Source organism: Wasmannia auropunctata, unplaced genomic scaffold (genome assembly GCF_000956235.1).
Source record: "Wasmannia auropunctata unplaced genomic scaffold, wasmannia.A_1.0 LD335767.1, whole genome shotgun sequence".
NCBI classification, from domain to species: Eukaryota; Metazoa; Arthropoda; class Insecta; order Hymenoptera; family Formicidae; genus Wasmannia; species Wasmannia auropunctata.
This window is the reverse complement of record NW_012027123.1, coordinates 186,990-205,275: the sequence shown is the minus strand read 5'-3', so window position 1 is coordinate 205,275 and position 18,286 is coordinate 186,990. Positions and strand designations below refer to the sequence as shown.

Below are 18,286 nucleotides of genomic sequence, written 5' to 3'. Positions count from 1 at the left end.
CGGCGTTAATCGCTTGAGATTTCGATTCCAGTACCGTGTCGCGTATACTGCAAAAGCACTAAACTGACTCCGGATCTGACATCGGTAATCCGAATTACCTGATCTTTGTATCCTATCTCTCTTGCAATTTTCGTATTTCTTTTTCTTACTTCTACCTATAATCTTCAGAAGGGACCGTCTTTTGATCTAATTATTGATCGAATGTATCACTATTTTTGTTAATCGTGTATTAGATAGTAGAAATTTCACGCGTGTTGAAAATGGCATGTTGGTGAAAATCGTTCAAGATCACTCACCTTTTGCGCTTTGCATGCAGCGGCCAACGGCAGAACGTCGTGAGGATGCGCGGCGTGACGATCGCGAAGACACAGGGCGCATATCGCGATCTTGCAAAGGGCGCAGTAGAGGGTCACCGCTTCGCCATTGTGATCGTTGCAGATCGGCGTGCCCTCGGGCCGAGATCCCTTGCTCCCACTTGATTGCCAGCTGCCTCTCGGTGGTCCCAGGTTGTGGGCCGCCAACGGGCCCCTCTTCGGATGGCAGGACTCCCTGCAGGCGTCGCAGTATAAAACCTGAAAGGGGAATCGTCGAATTTGAGTAATACTTCTCTATAGAAATATTAAAATGCTAGAGAGAACGGGCAATGTTCACTTTCAACACATCGATTTTTACTTAAATGGATATCTAGAGTCTCTAGAGAAAAGTTGTCGCTATAAAAAATATCAATAAAATTTTTGCAGCGTTTGAATTGTTCTCCTTTTATTTTTTTTTTTACTGCATTTTCATTAAATAATAAATGTGCAAAGATATACGGCGTCGATAAAATTTTTTTAGTTACGTCAGGCATCAAATACATTCTACTTTGTCGAACTTGTACTGACAATGAGTGTAGACCGAACTTGTCAATGATCATTAATTTCAAGAGTACTTTCTTTCTCGGAGGAATTTTTGCGATATCGTTCGGCGCCATCAAATATTCCTCGTTTCGCTCGGTATTTTCTTCTCGGAAATAATATCATTTCGATTATCGATAGCCGAGGTATTGTCGTCGCGCGGAAATGTTGCCGGCAACGAATGAAATTGCAGGCGCCATCGATTCTCTCTCTCTCTTTTTCCTCCCCGCGCAACGAGGAGCGAGCGAACCGGCGCGACGGACGCGAGTGTAAAATCACAGAAAAAATATCCGCCACTTGTCTCGCAACGCGGTATACCGGAGGGAGACCGCCACGAGAGGGCCGAAAATGAAATTTAACACTTCGGAGGAAAGCGAGCAAGAGACGAGGCGAGACGAGAGGATGTGCGATTGGCGTGCATACAACGTTGTCGCGCAACGAGATATTTCATGCGACGCGGCACTCCGAAGCGCGGTAACTCGATCTTTTCAAACAGAACACCGAACAATATAAAATCGTTCTCTTTGTCAGAGTGTGAATGCAACGTGGCGACGATTTGCGTGAATATATTGTGCCAACAAGTCGCGCGAACTGACAATCGTTCAGAAACCATCGTTCCCTGTTTGATTAAAATTAAGAAAATTAATTCAAAATTATGTTGTGATAAAAAAAATATTTAAAAATTTATTTTTTAAGAATGAAAGTTCTATAAAAGTTTCTATAAAAGAAACAAATAAGATTGTTGACGCGATAATAAATTGTGAGAGATATTTATAATTTTAGACATATACAAATATACAATTATAATAATTTAGATACGCACGCGCGCGTAATTACACTTTCACGTTCGACAAATCGGAGGCAATGTATTCGAAATACCGTTGTTATCTTATTGCATTTCATTCAGAAGAGCTAAAGGCGAGATTGAAATATCTCTTCTCATAAACACTGCAACCGTGATGTTTAACACATCTGTTCGACTGTTGAAATTAGCAAGAGAACATCTGTCGCGGGAGTTAAGTGAACAAATTCATCGCGACTCCCTCTCGCACCAGGACCTGTCCCTCGTACTTGACGCGCTTCGACCAGCGAAATTTCTGTCTTTCAGACACGACACGCCCATGAGATGCTCGATATTAATGCCGATAAAGATATAGACGGCGGGCGGAGGACAGGAGGGGGGGAGCTCTTGTAGCCGAGTGCGCGGGCCTCTAGTGCGCTTATAGTACGGCGAAGAGAAAAGTTATGAAGTGGACTTCGAGGAAGAACGAGGGGGAGTTAACGAGCCTCTGGATGAGGAAAGCACACAAGAGAAATAAACACGGCTGATGCCGCGGTCGTTAAGAATGGTAGCCTTGGGAACTTCTCCCGTTGCCGATCTCTCACGGCGCGGCAGAAGTTTCCGCGGCAAGAGAGAACGATCGAATCAAAGGGCGTCGGGATAGAAATATCAGAGGAGAAAAACGACAAGAGACGGATTAGGCATTATCCTCCCGGCGGGAAACAACATCGCATTCGGTAAAAGCAGCAGCACGTTCTACATCGCGACGAAATGAAGTGCACTAGAGCACGATAATTGTGAAAAATAACACTTTCGACGACCGTCCGTTCGATCACTGTAAATTTATCTTTTTCTTCAGATTTTAATTAAAAAAAAAATTTCCCAAGTTTCATTTCTAATAATACTCTACGACTTATTCGGACCGGCTGATTCGCTTGTGTATACATTTTTAAGCACAAAGCCGAGATGAGTGTCACAGAGACTCTTTCTTCCTTTCCTTTTTCCGGCTGAGAAGACGAAAGCTTTCTACAGAACCGAAAGCGGAAAAATGAAAATAATGAAAAGCTCGCACGGATATTGCACTATGTGACCTTCTATTTGATCCGAGAGTACAGATGCTCCTATATATACACGTGCACATTCGTAGAACTTACAAGTAGAGAAAACTCGTGCAAACGCGAGAAGAAAAGAAATGTAAAAGAGAGTCGACAAAGGAGATGAAATTATCGGGCGTTCCTTTTCATAAGTCGCTCATGTCAATTATATATTTATATGAAAGCAGGTTATTAATCATAGTTATTACACGGAAAGAACGATTTTGCTGGAAGGTCTGAAAATTTTGCTGGTTACAGATCTGAAGATAATTCTTGTTGGACCATCAAAATAATTTTGTTGAAAATTCAAACTAATTGCTAGAATATCAAAATGTTTTACAGCAACGCTTATCATTTTTGCGTTTTCAATAAAATTATTTTCAGCTCCAATTTTTTTTACCTTCCAAAATCGTTCTTTCTGTGTGGCATTGTTTTTTTTTTTAATTCAGCTATCATAATTTCTATGAGTTGCTTAACTTTGAAGTATTAATAAAATCCACTGTACAAGAACAATTCAAAATTTGTTAATGCTGCACAACATATAAAACATCTGTTTCAAAATTTCCAAAAAATTAAATAGAAATAATTCACAATTATACTCGACATACTGTGTCGAGAAATTTATTTCTCCATTAAACAAAATAAAATAAAATGTCACAGCTAACGAGCAATTTTTAATAGAATTTTTAAAACTTTATCCTGTGCTATTCCTACAAAGTTCTCGATTTCAATTATAGACATATATACGGCAACGCTCGCAAACGAAGGATTAAATCAATATTAATGTGCCAACAATTCCAATTACTCCTCTACCCTAACTCGAGCGACTATTTTACTTTTATTACTCAAACTCTCGATTTTATGCGTCCTGCCATTGCTTTCGCATCATAGCTTTCTCATTCGGCTCCATTTAATCGTCAAATCCTTAATCTCGCTAATCAAATGCGTTTCGGGGAAAATCACGCATGCGGTGCGACAATCTGCTATGTCGCTTTACATGTAGCCGCGCGCGTATATATCGTTCCCTCATACTAGCTCCTGTTTATCCAAATCCCGCGACCGTATCCCGATTTATGCAATCATAGGTATACAGGCGCGTCGCGCTAACCTCGCACTGCTCGCACGCGACGGTCGCGTCGCGCGGCTCCCCCTCGCACATCTGGCACTGCAGCCGTGAATTCCGCGACTCCTGGTACTTGTCGACGATATGCTGCATCGCGCGGTACTTGGGCAGATTGTGGGCGCCGCCCTCGTCGAAGTAGACGGTCTTCTGGCAGACCGGGCACGAGAGGCAGAGGGTACCGCCGGACGGCGGGAAGCCGCCGTTACCCGGGGTGCCGACGTAGCTGCCCGGCCGCGAGCTCGTGGACGTGCTGCTGCAAACCACGCCGGAGTCGGTCTCCGACAGGATCGACAGCTTGTCGGCCTCCTGATCGGAGCCGGGCGCGTTGGACGAGTCGACGGTGGACTCCGGCGGCGAGTCCGGCGGCGCCTGCAGATTTACCGCGCAGGCCAGGCACAGCGCGTGCCAGCAGGGCAACAGCACCGGCTCCACGAACAGCTCCTTGCAGCAGGGACAGCGCAGCTCGTCCTCCATCGCGGATGCACCGGCGGTACGTCGTCTGGCGGTCGTTCTGGGGTCCGTGGACAATTCCTCGTGGATCTTCTCGAGCCGCGGCAGCGCCTCGGATCGCTTCGTTCGGGTCTGCAGGATTCCTTCAGGATGGCGCGGACGACGACGTGGCGGATGCGGCGGCGTCGAGGGTCCCCGTCGATCTCCTCTCACCGATCACCGCCGAGATCGAGATGCACTTTACGCCAGAGTATGGTAGAACGCAGAAACGCGCGGAGTACTCGAGATTCGTCGCTGCACCTTCCCGCGGACTATTCCGTATTCGTTCGCGGAAAATGGTACCCGCGAGGGTCTCTCCTCGAAGAACGGTCTATCGGAAAGCGTTTCTCGTAAACCGCGACGCTTCCGAAGGTCGAACTTTTTTTTTATATAGTCGAATAACAGAGCGGTCCTGCAGATCCTCTTCAAAACTGTTGATTGTCATGGAACATAAATCGGCGTGCCTTTGCTCTCGACGTGGAACGAATGAGAAAGGCTTCGAAGCACGCCGAGGAAGAGCTCAAAACTCGTCGATATTATATATCGATCTCGATTCAGAGATCGCGCCCGATTCCTGATTTCATCGTCAGCGTGCCGGCAAGCTGTAAATCCAAACCGAATCCCACAATCGCGCGCGCGGAACACGCGCGACGATCCCGAGTGTTGTATCGATCGCGCCGAAAAAAAAATCCCTCGGGTCCGCTCACCGGCGCGCTCGTTGGCGATGCATCGCGTACGCGGGGCGGAACGCACTATATACGCACTTCACGAAACAGCGGAGCGGAACGTAGCCTCTTCCACGTTTCAGCGGGTACGTGTCACCTGTCGACCGCGCGCATCGCGGGCTCTTTGCATTTTCGTAGCAAGCGCGCCCGCCGTCCCCTCGTGTCGTCGTGTTTCCTCACGTGCCCGACGACGTCCCGTGTTCGAAAGCACTAACGGAGTTTTAATCCGACTGGTCGGAGTAGTTGGATCGCGTCGGCTTACGACACAGTATAGATACGCACCGCGCACGCATGAATGATATATCTGATGATTTTACACACGTACGCACACGCGACGCGGCGTCTCGGCTCGAAACTCGTGAGCGCCGAGGAGCACGCTCTTGGCAGGGACCAGCAACACGCAGCCTGTAAGCCGTCACCGGGTTGACTGACTCCCGGCACCGAGTCAAAGAACCGTCGCGCACCGCGGCCACGCACGCTCAGGAGCGTGATCGCGCGGGGGGGAACTCGAGAGGTATACGTAGTACATAAGGCAGAGGTTCCCAAACTTGTTTCAGCGTTGCATCACGTATTTTCCGTATCTTACATACAACCCCGTTTAAGAGACCCCCCCGTTCGTTTTACATATAAATCAAAATCGAAGACTCCGCGCCAAGAAAGTCAAGCAGCGAAAAATAGATAAGGTTAAAAAAACAATTCCTTTGAACAACGTACGGAAAAAAGGTGACGCGCGTATAAGCAGTCTTAATTGAAAATTATCTTGTTAATTCAATAACCGTAAGAATTAAATACTTGTTTTGTTAAAACAAGAGTAAAACGTATTGCATTAACAAGATTGTTTTCAATTCAATACTAATCTGTTAATCATCTTCTGTTCCATGTAGAAGAAGAGAAATATTCTACAGGCTTATACTTTGTACTTTGTAAACATATACTCTTATTGTTAGAATAGTATTATAACTAATTATAGTATGCTATCGATTATTGGCACTTTTCACAACGGAGTGCACTTTTTCAACGGAATTAGTTTATGTAGAATCACTTATCATATGTATGTGTACATAAATTTTTTCTGAAATAAAGTACACGTATATATAAATAATGCCGTTTTCAGATCTTTAAACGTGGTAAATATTTCCATTTCGCTCTCATCCCCAACGCGAATCCCTTTCTTTCTATCGTAAGTTTTATTTTCGCACAAATATGTTATTGTGAAATTATACTCGCCATATGGAACCGGTTTCACGCTCTGAGCGCATATTTCAGGGACGCGCCTACGTGAGGCACTTACATCGAGGCCATTCGAGAATCGAGCGCACGCGAAGACTTCGTCCGAAGCGAATTTATAAATGCCCGGGGAAACATTTACTAATTATATATCCACAGCTGACGCTGAAGTGTATATTAATTAAATTTTGTAATTTTGGATATTCACTCGCTTGGGAGGGAGAATTGGATGGAATTCTCTTCTTATATTGATCTTCGCGTATCTCTAAAAGTATATATACCTTCAAAACATTTCAATATCTAATTACGAAAAGTTTAGATTGCGGATAATCGTTACAAGGGAAAACCTCGTCGTTTCCTTCGAGGAGAGGGAAAGCGGTTATTTGAATAAAAGTTAAGACATTCTCACTTCAACGAAGACGTTACCGTTGAAATTGTCTTACAAGCGGAGGCTGGAAGCACTTGCGGGGAATATATCCGCGGCGATAACTTCTTACAGGCCGCAAGTAACTTCGCGACAATACTCGTCTCGCGACGTCGCGACAGGAGTATCTCTGACGTACGAGATAATAAAACGGAAAGACAGAGCCAGTTCTTCGTTGCCGCGCGGCGAGAGATGCGTGAGAGAATTCCGGTTCTGCGGGAAGGAGGGGAGGGGGGGAGAGAGAGAGAGGCTGAGAAACGGGACAATGGGTGGAGGGTTGGAAAGGGCAGGGATCCTAGATCCGGGCGCGATATAATACAGGCAGCCAGGTGCGACACGATCCGCATGCGGTACAGCCGGCGCGCGATTACCCGCGTTTTAACGCGAAACTTCCCTTTCCCCCTCCCCCCCCTCCGACCGAAAGTTCTCTCTTTCTTAATCAAAAACCGTCGGATTCGCGTTCGCTCGCAACACGGGTGAACGACCCCCGCGCGAGGGGGGAAATTCTATCGTTAAAGCTTCGCTCGCGTAATGCACCCGCTCGCTCGCCCCGGCGCGGCGCGGAGAGAGCGGGGGATATGCCCATCCGCGAAACGGGAATAACGAAACTTACCGCTAATATCGCGAAACCGCCACCGCACGGATCACCGCGCGGCATCGAAATTGTTTACCGGGCACCGTGCCAGCGCTATTAAGCGATCGTTTATTTATATCTCTCCGCTCGGCCCACGCGCGCGCGCGTGTGCCCGCGCCTTGAAAATAATGCTCCTGATACCCTACGTATATATAAATATACGGATTATGGATGGCGGGATTAGCGGGCGTTGCTTAGAAAGTGCATACGGGTTACAATTTAGAAACGATGAAATATTAATGCGCGCGATATGCAAGTAACGATATACTGCCGGTAATGCATGTACACGCGGCTTGTTTTCTCCCGTTGCGCTATGTAGAAATGATCCGTTCGGTCCACAATCATTTCTTAGTTAACTCGGTGGGTATCGATTTTTCTTTAATAAACCTACTTGGCCGGTAATAACCCTCGAGCTGTTGCACGATTGAGGCTGAAGGCTCTTTTTTTTTTTTTTTAGCGAACCGAATCCCGCTCGCGCAGCAAAACGTCGCGCGGACGCACGTGCACGGTCCTTATAGGTGTATACGAGTCTGTAATGCGGGCGCGACGGGGAAATTTTCGCTGCGCGTATAATATCCCTTTCGCGGTGTTAAGCATAACGCGCGCGTCCCACGTATTATCTCTCCCGCGGAGATATTACCCCGTTTCCTTCGCCGAATGATAAATTGGATTACGTCCGCCGCGCGTAACTGCCAATTACTCTTCGACCATTCGACCGTCCGACTTCGTACGCGTCCATACGTCCCGCCGTACGGCGAGGAACCGAGAAACGTGGACACGGTCATTTATCATCCGCGAGAAACCTCGGCGAAACAATATCTACCGTGTCGCTCCGTCGTCGTCGTCGTCCTCCGTTTCTTTCGATACTACGTGTAACGACAACTCGTATGTTACGAGGTCAAGTCGAGTCGAGCGTACCGACTTCGAGAGGTCCGAGCGCCGTTAAAAAGACATCATTAACGTAGTAAGAAGTATATATGGAACGTTTCTTGGTTGCGATTTTCAGTAGAAATTGAAAATAATTCGACTTGCGGTGTTCCAATTTTTTTTCGTTTTTTTCATTAGAAATGTTATTCGAGAGTTTACTTTCAGATAGTCTTCGGAGATGTATAACATGTATCGTTTTATAATTATACATATTTCATTTATAAATATTAATATGATATGAAATATATATTTTGTAATTGCAATAATTAAAAATTACAAGCGTTAGAGGCGTATGCAAAAGACGCATGAAAAAGACTTTAAAAAAAGATTAGAAGGAGCACCAGAAAAGAAAGAAAAGATGTATTAAATTGTGAACGGAAAAAACGATTTCGTTGAAAGGTCTAAAAAAAAATTTTATTGAATACAGATTTAAAAATAATTTTTGTTCAATAGTCAAAATAATTTTGTTGAAAAGTTAAAAATGATAGGCATTGCTATAAAACGTTTTAATATTCTATCAATCATTTTGACTTTCCAACAAAATTATTTTGAACAAAATTATTCAACAAAAATTATTTTTTTATCTGGATCCAGCAAAATTATTCTTTCCGTGTGTCGTTTTAGAAAATAAAGATTTTTTCACTACAAAATTATACCTTTTAATTAATTTATTTATTAGTCCGACATGTACCGACATTTCTAATAAAATTACTGCAATCTGCACTTTTAGAAAATAAGAATTTTTCAGCGAAACTGCAGTACGTTAGTTATATTAATGGAAAGTATAAAATCCGCGGCACGGAGAGAAGTTCCGGATGTCGCAGTGTTGCTTTATAACTATATATAATTTCGAACGGCATCGTTAATATATCAGAAATGTTATTTGAGAGTTTGACAACTGTAACGCAGAATGCGATAAGGAAAAGTATCGTGCAAAGCTGGAGGAAAGCAATCGTCGATGACGCGCCTATAACGGCGGCTATTAGCACGTTAATTAATTTTCACGCGGGGCCGCCGTAAGCGCGCAGTTTACCGAGGGAAACGACGCTCGCCGCGGCTTGCCGACACGGTCATTTGTCACCTCGGGAAAAAAAGCGCGTTTCGAAACCACGGCGGCCTCGATCGCTCGAGCGCGCGAGTATGTACGCGATAATTCTAATGCCTGCGTATTCTCCGCGTTTAACATCGTGACTTTGGCGATAAACTCATGCACGATCATTGCGTTCCATATCTGTAAAATCTTAGAAGCCTTTCGAGGTTTCGCGATACGAAATTATCGCGTTTCGAATTCAACATGGCGATCTGCGCACGTACTGCCGGTGGCTCGTGCTCTCGTTTTTACCCAATGACGAGTTTGATGATGTAAATACGTACAAGCCAGTCGACTGCGAATATTATATCAGTTTCGAAATAACTATTTCTGACTCTCTTCACTTATTTCTACCGCGGGCTAATCTGAGAGTTAAGCGGGTCGCGTTTGCGATTAGATTTACGTCTCCGAGAACGTGTCTACGGTTAGCTTAGCTTATCGCGGCGAGATTAAGTTAATACAATTATCATTTAATTCGTGTACATTCACGATTCGCGGTTGCGATTATTGCAATAATGTCGGAGCGGCAACTGTTCCCTTTCAGCCGCGCGCATATCTTTTTGTGCCTTTTGTATTTGCGGCTGTATCCAGAATTGAAGAAACACACGCGCGTAATATCTCGTTCGAGAAACGACGCCGAGAGGGAGGGGAACGGCCGCCGCGCCGTGGAAGAACGCAGAGAGAGATTGCGATAGAGACTTACATATATTCTCGTAGCTCCAACTTGACCGTTTCCTTAACTACGTGTCCGTGCTACGCGACGAAGACGCGACCGGAAGTACCAAACGCGCGTTATTTGCGCGGATATGCAATTATTTATGCATTTTTTTTACGCAACTCGCGAACGCGAACGCGGCGCGGACGACGCGGAGAGGCGCTTTGAAAATTTCGACCGAAATGCATCGAAACGTTGCGTCGAGGCGCCGCGTGATGGCGCCACTTACCGAACGCCGACCTTACCGACTCGTAGTGTTGGTAAAGAAATTAGAAACGAGAAGCCTAACCTTCAAGAGCTGTCAAGAGCTCAGGCTCGTCCACCTCAGATTGAATGTTAAATTCACAATCAGTCTGAATTACCTTCCTCGAGAAAGTACAAAAGAGAATGCAAAATGAATTCAATAAACGCGAAATATGCCTTCCAATCACCGAAAAGACCGAACTGAAACATATATATTCGTGTTATATTTAGATATATAAAACAGAGAGGATCCTCTCTGATATAAAATGCCAGAGAGAGAGAGAGCGAGCGAGAGAAAGAGGGGGAGGGAGGGGGAAATGCATAAGACAATAATTAATGATTACAATTATTCAGTAATCAGTAATCACCAGCTTTGTGAATAATGAAAAGCAGCGGAGCTTATAAATTAATAACCGATCATAATTAAAGAGTCAATTATTATCAATCGGGAAAACGATTGCACTTTTATGATTAATAGTCGACGTAACGACGTGACTCCCCGGCTACGAGAAGAGTTACGCGTGATTACTCCCGCGGTTTCGTGGATTGCTGATCGCCGATTAATTATACATTATCGATCGTCCGCCGATCGGAGCCCAGGTCTAGTCTCTGTCGCCGTCACTGAATCGGGTGTTTCTAGCTCATTGTTGATTGCAGCGTGAAACATAATCGTTCGCTCACAGCTGCTCGACGGCGCGTTTTACGGGGACGCGTCGCGAGGTGCACCGACACCGCGGGTTCGCGGTCGCTGGGAGTACGTGATAACATCTGGGCGATGGCCCTCGTGATAACTTCGCCTACTTAGTGTACTTACGCTCCGAGAGTAACCATGGCATGTGAGTATCTGAATTTGACGTTCTCTCTCAGCTGCTCGTTGATTCAGGCGCCTCTCTCTTTCTTTTTCGATACATCCGTGATAACCCTGATAACGCGTTTTAATTCTCCGAGCCTTAGATTAGACTCTCTCTTTACGGTGCGTGCAAATTATTAGCCTGCGATCGTCGCACGAGTATATCGCGTATGTATGCATTGCTGTGTTTTCGTTACGCCGCACCGGTTACGCAATCGACAGTCGTCACGTGCTCCACGTGTGGATGAATAAAATAATAGTTTGTAAAAAAAAAGAGGGAAGAAATTCGAAAACTTTCTTCTACGTCGAGTGCTTCTTAGGGAGTACATCGCTTTGAGACAAGTAAACTTTCTTCAAAATTAACTTTATAGTGCACGATTGAATTATTTTGCCGCACCGCACGATGCATATGTTTACATTTGTATCACGCTATAGGGTAACTGTCCCTATTAGTGTGCCCTGTACCTATTAGTGTGCTTTTATATTTAAATAAGTCATAAAAATAAACTGGTACAAATAAAGAGACAAAGTATTTTTTTTCTATAAAGTTAATACTTTAACTTAATAAAAAAATACTTTGTCTATATATTTGTACCAGTTTACTTTTATGACTTATTTAAATATAAAAGCACACTAATAGGTTCAGGGCACATTAATAGGGACAGTTACCCTATATCGATTTTTGCGTGTTCACGTGTAAATGAATAAAGTATAGTTTGTGAAGAGCCGGGATAGAGGAAAGAAATAATTTGAGAATATTTATTTTACGAGTGCCTCTTGAAATATATATTACTTTGTGATAAGAAACTCGCTCCAAAATTATCTTTATGGTGCACGATTATTTTTTTACGATGCACATATGTTGCATGATTTTCGTGATCGATGGATAAGAAAAAAATAATTTAAAATTAATAATTTCAATTTCTTTTTAGGTGTAATTTTATTTTTCCTTCACTGCAATTTTATTTTTCTTTGAGTGTATTACCTAGAGATAAAAAAAATCGCTTCGTAATTGATTTCGCAATGCCTGCTTTATAAAGTATGACTACGCAATTCTTATAATTAATTTTTTTTGCAGATCGTACGGAAATTTCGATTTATCGAGAACTGGATTATCATCAGTAACGAATCGTCGTGGGGTAAAAAAAAAGAAAGAGACAGAGAGAGAAGGAGAGATCATGAAATTGGACGTTAGTCGTTTAGATTAAAATGACACTTTAAATACGCAATTATCTGACTTATGGCGTCGATGTGGGAAAACTAATTGTTCGATCCCTATCGTGATGCTTTCCCGTAGACAGCGTGCGATCCAAATCTGAGGTGACCACGAATCCGACGCGATGGCAACGAACGTGATAGCGTCTCTGACCAGGAGAGCTGCACCGCAGCTGAATTATTTATGTCGTCGCCAATCCACCGCAAGGTATATATATCGGTCTCTTTGTAAGGTTTTCACACACCGTGACATCCCGAATAACGTTCTCCCCCGGTAAAGTCCCGCGGAATGACAGCATTTAATAACGAGCGTCCATTTAATCCAGCGCGAAACTGCAGTTAAGTTCTTGTCCAAACCACCGGCGAAACGCCTGTGATAATAAGCTCTTTAGCCGCGGATTAATAAACATCTCACGTACTTCGGGAAGCTGCAGCTTGTTACTCTACTACACGGAGGAAGTTTGACGGGCGTGTATATCTGTACATGCACGGATTACATCCCCGTCGCGTGCAGACTCCCTGTTGTGTGAGAATCCTATACGTCCCGTAAAATCTTCCGTAATTATCATTAACGTAAGAATATTCTCTGAATTATTGATTGTACACCACATCTTTTTATATAATTTATTATTTAATCACAACACCTGCAGGGTATTGTCTATAATCGACAATGAATCGTCAATCTCTTAAATTTGCATTAAAAAATACTCTTGCGGTTGAAGCTAGTCTATTCCTAAAATAGCTCAGATTTTAAATAAATAATTAAGGAGGAAATAAATCTCCTTTTTTTCCTTCATGCGAGAGGGAACGATTAAAGATGAACGGACATTTTTCAGCACATGCACCACGTACGACCTGGTGATCGTGGGGGGTGGCATCGTCGGCTGCGCGACCGCCCGCGAGATGATCATGCGGCATCCGAAAATGAAAATGGCAATCGTGGAAAAGGAGAACGAGCTAGCAAAGCATCAAACAGGCCACAACAGTGGCGTGGTACACGCCGGCATCTATTACACTCCTGGAAGCATGAAGGTAAACCGTAATTTATGTTAAACCGTTAAATGAACATATGACTTCTTGCACGCAGTTATTTTAATAGTTCGATATCACTTGCGATAAGATCAACAATGAAGATTAGAGGCGGTTAATGAAGCGCCATATCAGGATACAAGTCGATCACCTCTCTTATAGTGACATAAGAAATAATATGCTGCAAGTTTAATTCTTGGATCCCAAAATAAAAAAAAATTTCAAATCAACTTATGTAAAAGAGAAAATTAATCCGAAGTTGATTATTCTTACAATATTTTCAATATTAGTATTTATTTGCATGATTAAAGCATTGAAACATGACTTGAACCGTGATTTGATGTTGTTTACAGGCGAAACTTTGCGTGGAAGGTCTGAAACTATCGTACGAGTACTTTTGCAAGAATAACATACCTCATAAGAAAATCGGCAAGCTGATTGTCGCCCATAATCCGGTTCAAGTCAAGAGGATAGACGACCTCTTCGATAGAGGGACGAAGAACAAAGTGCCCGATTTACAGATTGTTGAGAAAGACTGCATTTCAAAATACGAACCCAAATGCAAGGTATAAACATAAGAAAATAATCATGTTGAACATATTGTAGAAATATCGAATATATTGCATAAAAAATTCGCAATGTTAATATTTCAGAAATTTACTCCCAAGTTTTAATCAGATATATCAAAATATATGTATATCAAAGCCTATTTTTAATAATTTAATTTATCTTTTATATTTTAATTTTATTCTTATATTGTATGTTACATAAAGAATTAATTAATGTGTAAAAATGCAGTTTTAGGACGCCATAAGTAATGTTTAAATAATGAAACGTGAATAATCCGTTTGTAGGGAGAAAAGGCTTTGTGGTCGCCGTGGACTGGCATAGTGGACTGGGCGGTTGTGTGTAAAGCTTTTGCCGAGGACTTTCGGAAATTGGGAGGCGAGATTTTTCTCAATTTCGAAGTAACCGGATTCGCGGAGATGGCGGAATCGAAAGGGAAGGGTCAACTAACCCCCATGGCCGTTCACTCGAAAAATCGAGTAAGATTCTCTTTCTGCGTAAGCCGTAGCTCATCACGCGTACTGTTATTAACTCACGTTAATTATCTAATGGCAATTTCTCTCTTGAAGTGCATACCAACGAAATACGCGCTGACATGCGCTGGTCTACATTCAGATCGACTGGCGGTGATGACGGGCTGCGATGCGAGTCCGCGAATAATACCGTTTCGCGGCGAGTATTTTCTGCTGAACGATAGCAAACGGCATCTCTGCACGACCAATATGTATCCGGTGCCTGACCCGAGATTCCCATTCCTGGGCGTGCACTTTACACCCAGAATGACCGGCGAGATCTGGCTGGGTCCCAACGCTGTTCTCGCGTTCGCTAGAGAAGGCTATAGGTACTGATCATTATAAAAATATTATTACTTAAATCATGAGATTGAATAGCGCTTGCAAGTATCGCAAGGAATCTAAATACATATCTATCTTATTAATGCAGTCACGATGTAGAAGATATTGACTTCTTCATGACGTTAAAATTTCTTTTACCGTTTCTTTTTCAGTTGGCTTGATATAAACGTAAGAGACTGCATAGAGATGGCAAAATTCCCTGGTTTATACAAACTGTGCATCCGATACTTCGTACCCGGCAGCATGGAGGTGATAAAATCAATTTTTCCTCCGTTGGCGGTGAAGGATCTTCAGAAATTTGTTCCCGAAGTTACGTACCAAGATGTTAAAAGGTCAGTATTTTTTAGCGTTACATCTATTTATATCTATATAAAAGTCTCTCATGATTAACAGAGGACCATCAGGTGTAAGAGCACAGGCAGTGGATAAAGACGGCAAGCTAGTCGACGACTTTGTTTTCGACGGAGGCACCGGTACGATCGGAAGCAGAGTGTTGCACTGCCGAAACGCGCCGTCACCAGCTGCAACCAGTTGTATGGCGATAGCAAAATTTATTGCCGATAAACTCGACCGCGACTTTAAATTTTAATATGCATTGATATATAAAACGTGAAGTTCAACAAGCGTTGAAAAACGACGGTTGCCAAAGAAAATGCAGATATTTTCCACGTGTTTTCCACATAATTTTTGTTATTGAACAATTTAGTATCTCGAAAAATATATATTTGTGTATATCGATTTATATACATTAACGTTTTAATTGTTATAGTAATAAATATTTAAGAAACAACTTGTTGACGTGAGATAATGGCAAAAAGGATCATTATGTACAAAATTCTATGCTCTTTTTAGCATTAAAGTGCCTAAAAAATGTATGCGTGTTGCTACAAATACTGATGAATACACCCGATTGGCGTTAAATGTCTGTTACGCGTTTCGTGTTAAAAGTTATAATTTATACTGTAACTAAATTACCTAATAAATTATTTTCTAATACGGAGATACGATACTTGAAAAAGTTTCAAATACAAATATGTACAGTAATGTACAATAAAGAGTTGAAACGGGGTATAACAATATATCAACGGTTATAACAATTATCACATATACGCACATAAGGCTGATTTAAAAAACTTTAGATAATTCTTAGTCTGTTTCCTGTTATCATAAGACGCGTGGTGGCAAAGTCCAATGCGGCAGTCAAGTGGTATCCCATGTTTGAGAGCACAACTCCGTATTCGCTCAGGGCGAACATTGAATACACTGAAATTATATAGCGACTCTCTAAAATAACGAGAACAAAGCATTGCGATGTGTAATTAACGAAAAAATGATTAACATCTCACCTAAAGGCTCGCAATACTTATTATGTCTATAAAAGAAGTAACAGGCTACTAATATAGATAACACATTCAACATCATTGATCTACGTTTCCACTTCAAGGAAGCATCGTTCAAGCCCTTAGCAACGTTCAGGCAACTCTTCATGACATAATACGCTAAGAACATGTGTACAAACGACGTTATCAAAAAAGTTATGAAAGACATCTTATGGAATGCTGTAAAAAAAAGAAGAGCAACATAGAGCACGTTAATTAGACTGTGCTTATGCGCGCTGGCACTCGATATTCATATACACATATTTATGCAAATTCTTAGGTGCATGCGTACCATAATTCTCATCGGAAGTCCAGAAGCTCAGTGTCACCAGAGAAGTATTTTCAATGGCGTACATGACGAGCGCGATATTACTAATATATTGCGCCCACTTGTAAACATGCTCCTTGTAATAACGATAGTACAGCATGAACACCAAGGTCCTCACTATCGCCTGCAACGCTATAGCAGTCTTCCAGACGTCCCTCTGGGGCCGATAGTGACCTATGGTCGCCGAGACGGACGGTAAAAAATTGTACACCTAGAAAATTACATGTAAAGAAGAAAAAAAAATGGATGATTTTTCAGGAGCCTTATATAAACTTGTAGGGTGCATTTTATCTTGTAACGTATGAAAGTTATTATAAATTTTTGTAAATTCACTTGTACAGAAGCATCGTCATTTTTCGAAAAACACGCTTAAATCACCTAATGAAATCCTTCCAAGACTCCTCTGGAAACCTATCGTATAAAGCGCCGTTTAATTCAGATCGAGTTACGCAAGACATAATTCCCGGTGTCACCGCGGAAAGAAACGGGCGTCGTTTATCTCGGCCCGATCGACAAGCCGTTTTTTACCTGGCAATGAGTGGAGGTGGAGTGCTCGAAGTTGTAGAGGACCGACCAGGCGACGCAGAAGACGAACGCCGCGAACGGCAGGAGCACGGTGAGCCACGCCACTCGTGAGAACGGCACGACGAGGCGGGCCTTCGACATTGCGTCGTCCTCCGTCAACGGGATATACTCTGACCCTAATCGGAGCTTGCTCATGATTTTAAACCAGTTGCGGTGTATCTGTTTACGTCATAACTTGCATGATCATTGCCGACAATATGAGGTTAATGCGGCGATCGTGACTCTCGGCCGCCGCCGCGGCCGGCACGCGCGATCCTCCCGGCGCGCGCTGCCTCCGGATGTTCCTGGACGCGACGACGAGTCCCCGGCCGCGGGGAACGATCGTACGCGACGATCGACGCGAACTCGCGAGACCGGTCCGCCGGTGAGCGGATCAACATCGTAGCATTCGTAGCAGGTTAGGTTCGCCGATCGATTTAACCTCATATATATATATATATGTGTGTGTGTGTGTGTGGCGTGTGTGTGGCGTGTGTGTGGCGTGTGTGTGGCGTGTGTGTGGCGTGTGTGTGTGGCGTGTGTGTGGCGTGTGTGTGGCGTGTGTAGTGTGGTGGGTGTGTGTGTGTGTGTGTGTGTGTGTGTGTGTGGTGTGTGTGTGTGTGTGTGTGTGTGTGTGTGGACCACAGAAAATTCTTTCTAGAGTATCTAGAAGTTTCTAGCCATAGCGCCATTTGAAAATTCGACTTTCGGCGGTCAACATTATGAATCTTCCGAAAACATATTTTCTGCTGTGAATAAGTTCACATTTCTTTTTATACATTCCATTCTTTTGAAAATAATTATCCACCGTTTCGAACGACTCGACATTTCGAGTACAATTTACATTTTTTATGGAATTTATGCGTTACGAAAAATCATTAAAAATTATTAAAAATGAAAATCTTTTATTTGGGCAATTCGGTCAACGTGACGTAGAAATGTCACATTGTTATTATTGTTATACGCGTTTAGTCCCGAAAAGGCGGCCAGCCAAAAAAGCAATTTTTGTGATTGTCAAGTGGGTCCGGGGGATATTGCGAAAATTGAACAATAATTTATTAACATGCAAACTTTTCACTGTCGATAACAAAATATAGTGATTTCAGCTGCAAGCAGCTGATTTGGCCTCATAAAA

At 43.1% G+C, this 18,286-nt stretch overlaps 3 protein-coding genes across 6 annotated transcripts in view; 1 reads left to right on the top strand and 2 right to left on the bottom strand.

Moving 5' to 3' along the window:
- The window catches only part of LOC105456115 (E3 ubiquitin-protein ligase TRIM9), a 90,502-nt gene extending 86,137 nt beyond the window's left edge, over window positions 1-4,365 (bottom strand). The window contains exons 1-2 of the mRNA XM_011699930.1: window positions 3,877-4,365; window positions 297-572 (exon numbers count right to left, since the gene is read on the bottom strand). Coding sequence (XP_011698232.1) covers window positions 297-572; window positions 3,877-4,365 — 765 coding nt within the window. The remainder of the gene's footprint in view (window positions 1-296; window positions 573-3,876) is intronic.
- Window positions 4,366-10,741: 6,376 nt separating this feature from the next.
- On the top strand, window positions 10,742-15,880 carry LOC105456111 (L-2-hydroxyglutarate dehydrogenase, mitochondrial). Of its 4 annotated transcripts, XM_011699927.1 has the most exons (9): window positions 10,742-11,201; window positions 12,294-12,405; window positions 12,513-12,638; window positions 13,267-13,462; window positions 13,813-14,025; window positions 14,314-14,505; window positions 14,596-14,867; window positions 15,033-15,212; window positions 15,274-15,880. In XM_011699927.1, exons 3-9 carry the CDS (start codon window positions 12,556-12,558, stop codon window positions 15,467-15,469), a joined length of 1,332 nt encoding a protein of 443 aa, XP_011698229.1. In that variant the 5' UTR covers window positions 10,742-11,201; window positions 12,294-12,405; window positions 12,513-12,555; the 3' UTR covers window positions 15,470-15,880. The 4 variants fall into 4 exon arrangements, with proteins under 4 accessions (XP_011698229.1, XP_011698230.1, XP_011698227.1 ...); XM_011699928.1 differs by lacking the exon at window positions 12,294-12,405; XM_011699925.1 differs by having other exon boundaries at window positions 10,743-11,201; window positions 12,294-12,638.
- LOC105456113 (post-GPI attachment to proteins factor 2-like) lies at window positions 15,726-17,350 on the bottom strand. Its single transcript, XM_011699929.1, has 4 exons — window positions 17,116-17,350; window positions 16,552-16,798; window positions 16,227-16,439; window positions 15,726-16,143 (listed from the first exon to the last, which is right to left on the bottom strand). The coding sequence occupies exons 1-4, from the start codon at window positions 17,305-17,307 to the stop codon at window positions 16,016-16,018; spliced, it is 780 nt and encodes a 259-aa protein (XP_011698231.1). The 5' UTR covers window positions 17,308-17,350; the 3' UTR covers window positions 15,726-16,015.
- Between the last annotated feature and the right edge of the window lie 936 nt (window positions 17,351-18,286).

What these genes read in the sequence shown, in the direction of transcription:
- LOC105456111 (XM_011699928.1), top strand. Translation starts at nt 12,556, where the DNA reads ATGGCAACGAACGTGATAGCGTCTCTGACCAGGAGAGCTGCACCGCAG. An exon ending in CGTCGCCAATCCACCGCAAG is followed by an intron (nt 12,639 to 13,266) that starts GTATATATATCG and finishes GACATTTTTCAG; the next exon opens with CACATGCACCACGTACGACC. An exon ending in CCGTTCACTCGAAAAATCGA is followed by an intron (nt 14,506 to 14,595) that starts GTAAGATTCTCT and finishes TCTCTCTTGAAG; the next exon opens with TGCATACCAACGAAATACGC.
- LOC105456113 (XM_011699929.1), bottom strand. Translation starts at nt 17,307, where the DNA reads ATGAGCAAGCTCCGATTAGGGTCAGAGTATATCCCGTTGACGGAGGAC. An exon ending in CCACCTCCACTCATTGCCAG is followed by an intron (nt 16,799 to 17,115) that starts GTAAAAAACGGC and finishes GTAATTTTCTAG; the next exon opens with GTGTACAATTTTTTACCGTC. An exon ending in GACTTCCGATGAGAATTATG is followed by an intron (nt 16,440 to 16,551) that starts GTACGCATGCAC and finishes TTTTTTTTACAG; the next exon opens with CATTCCATAAGATGTCTTTC.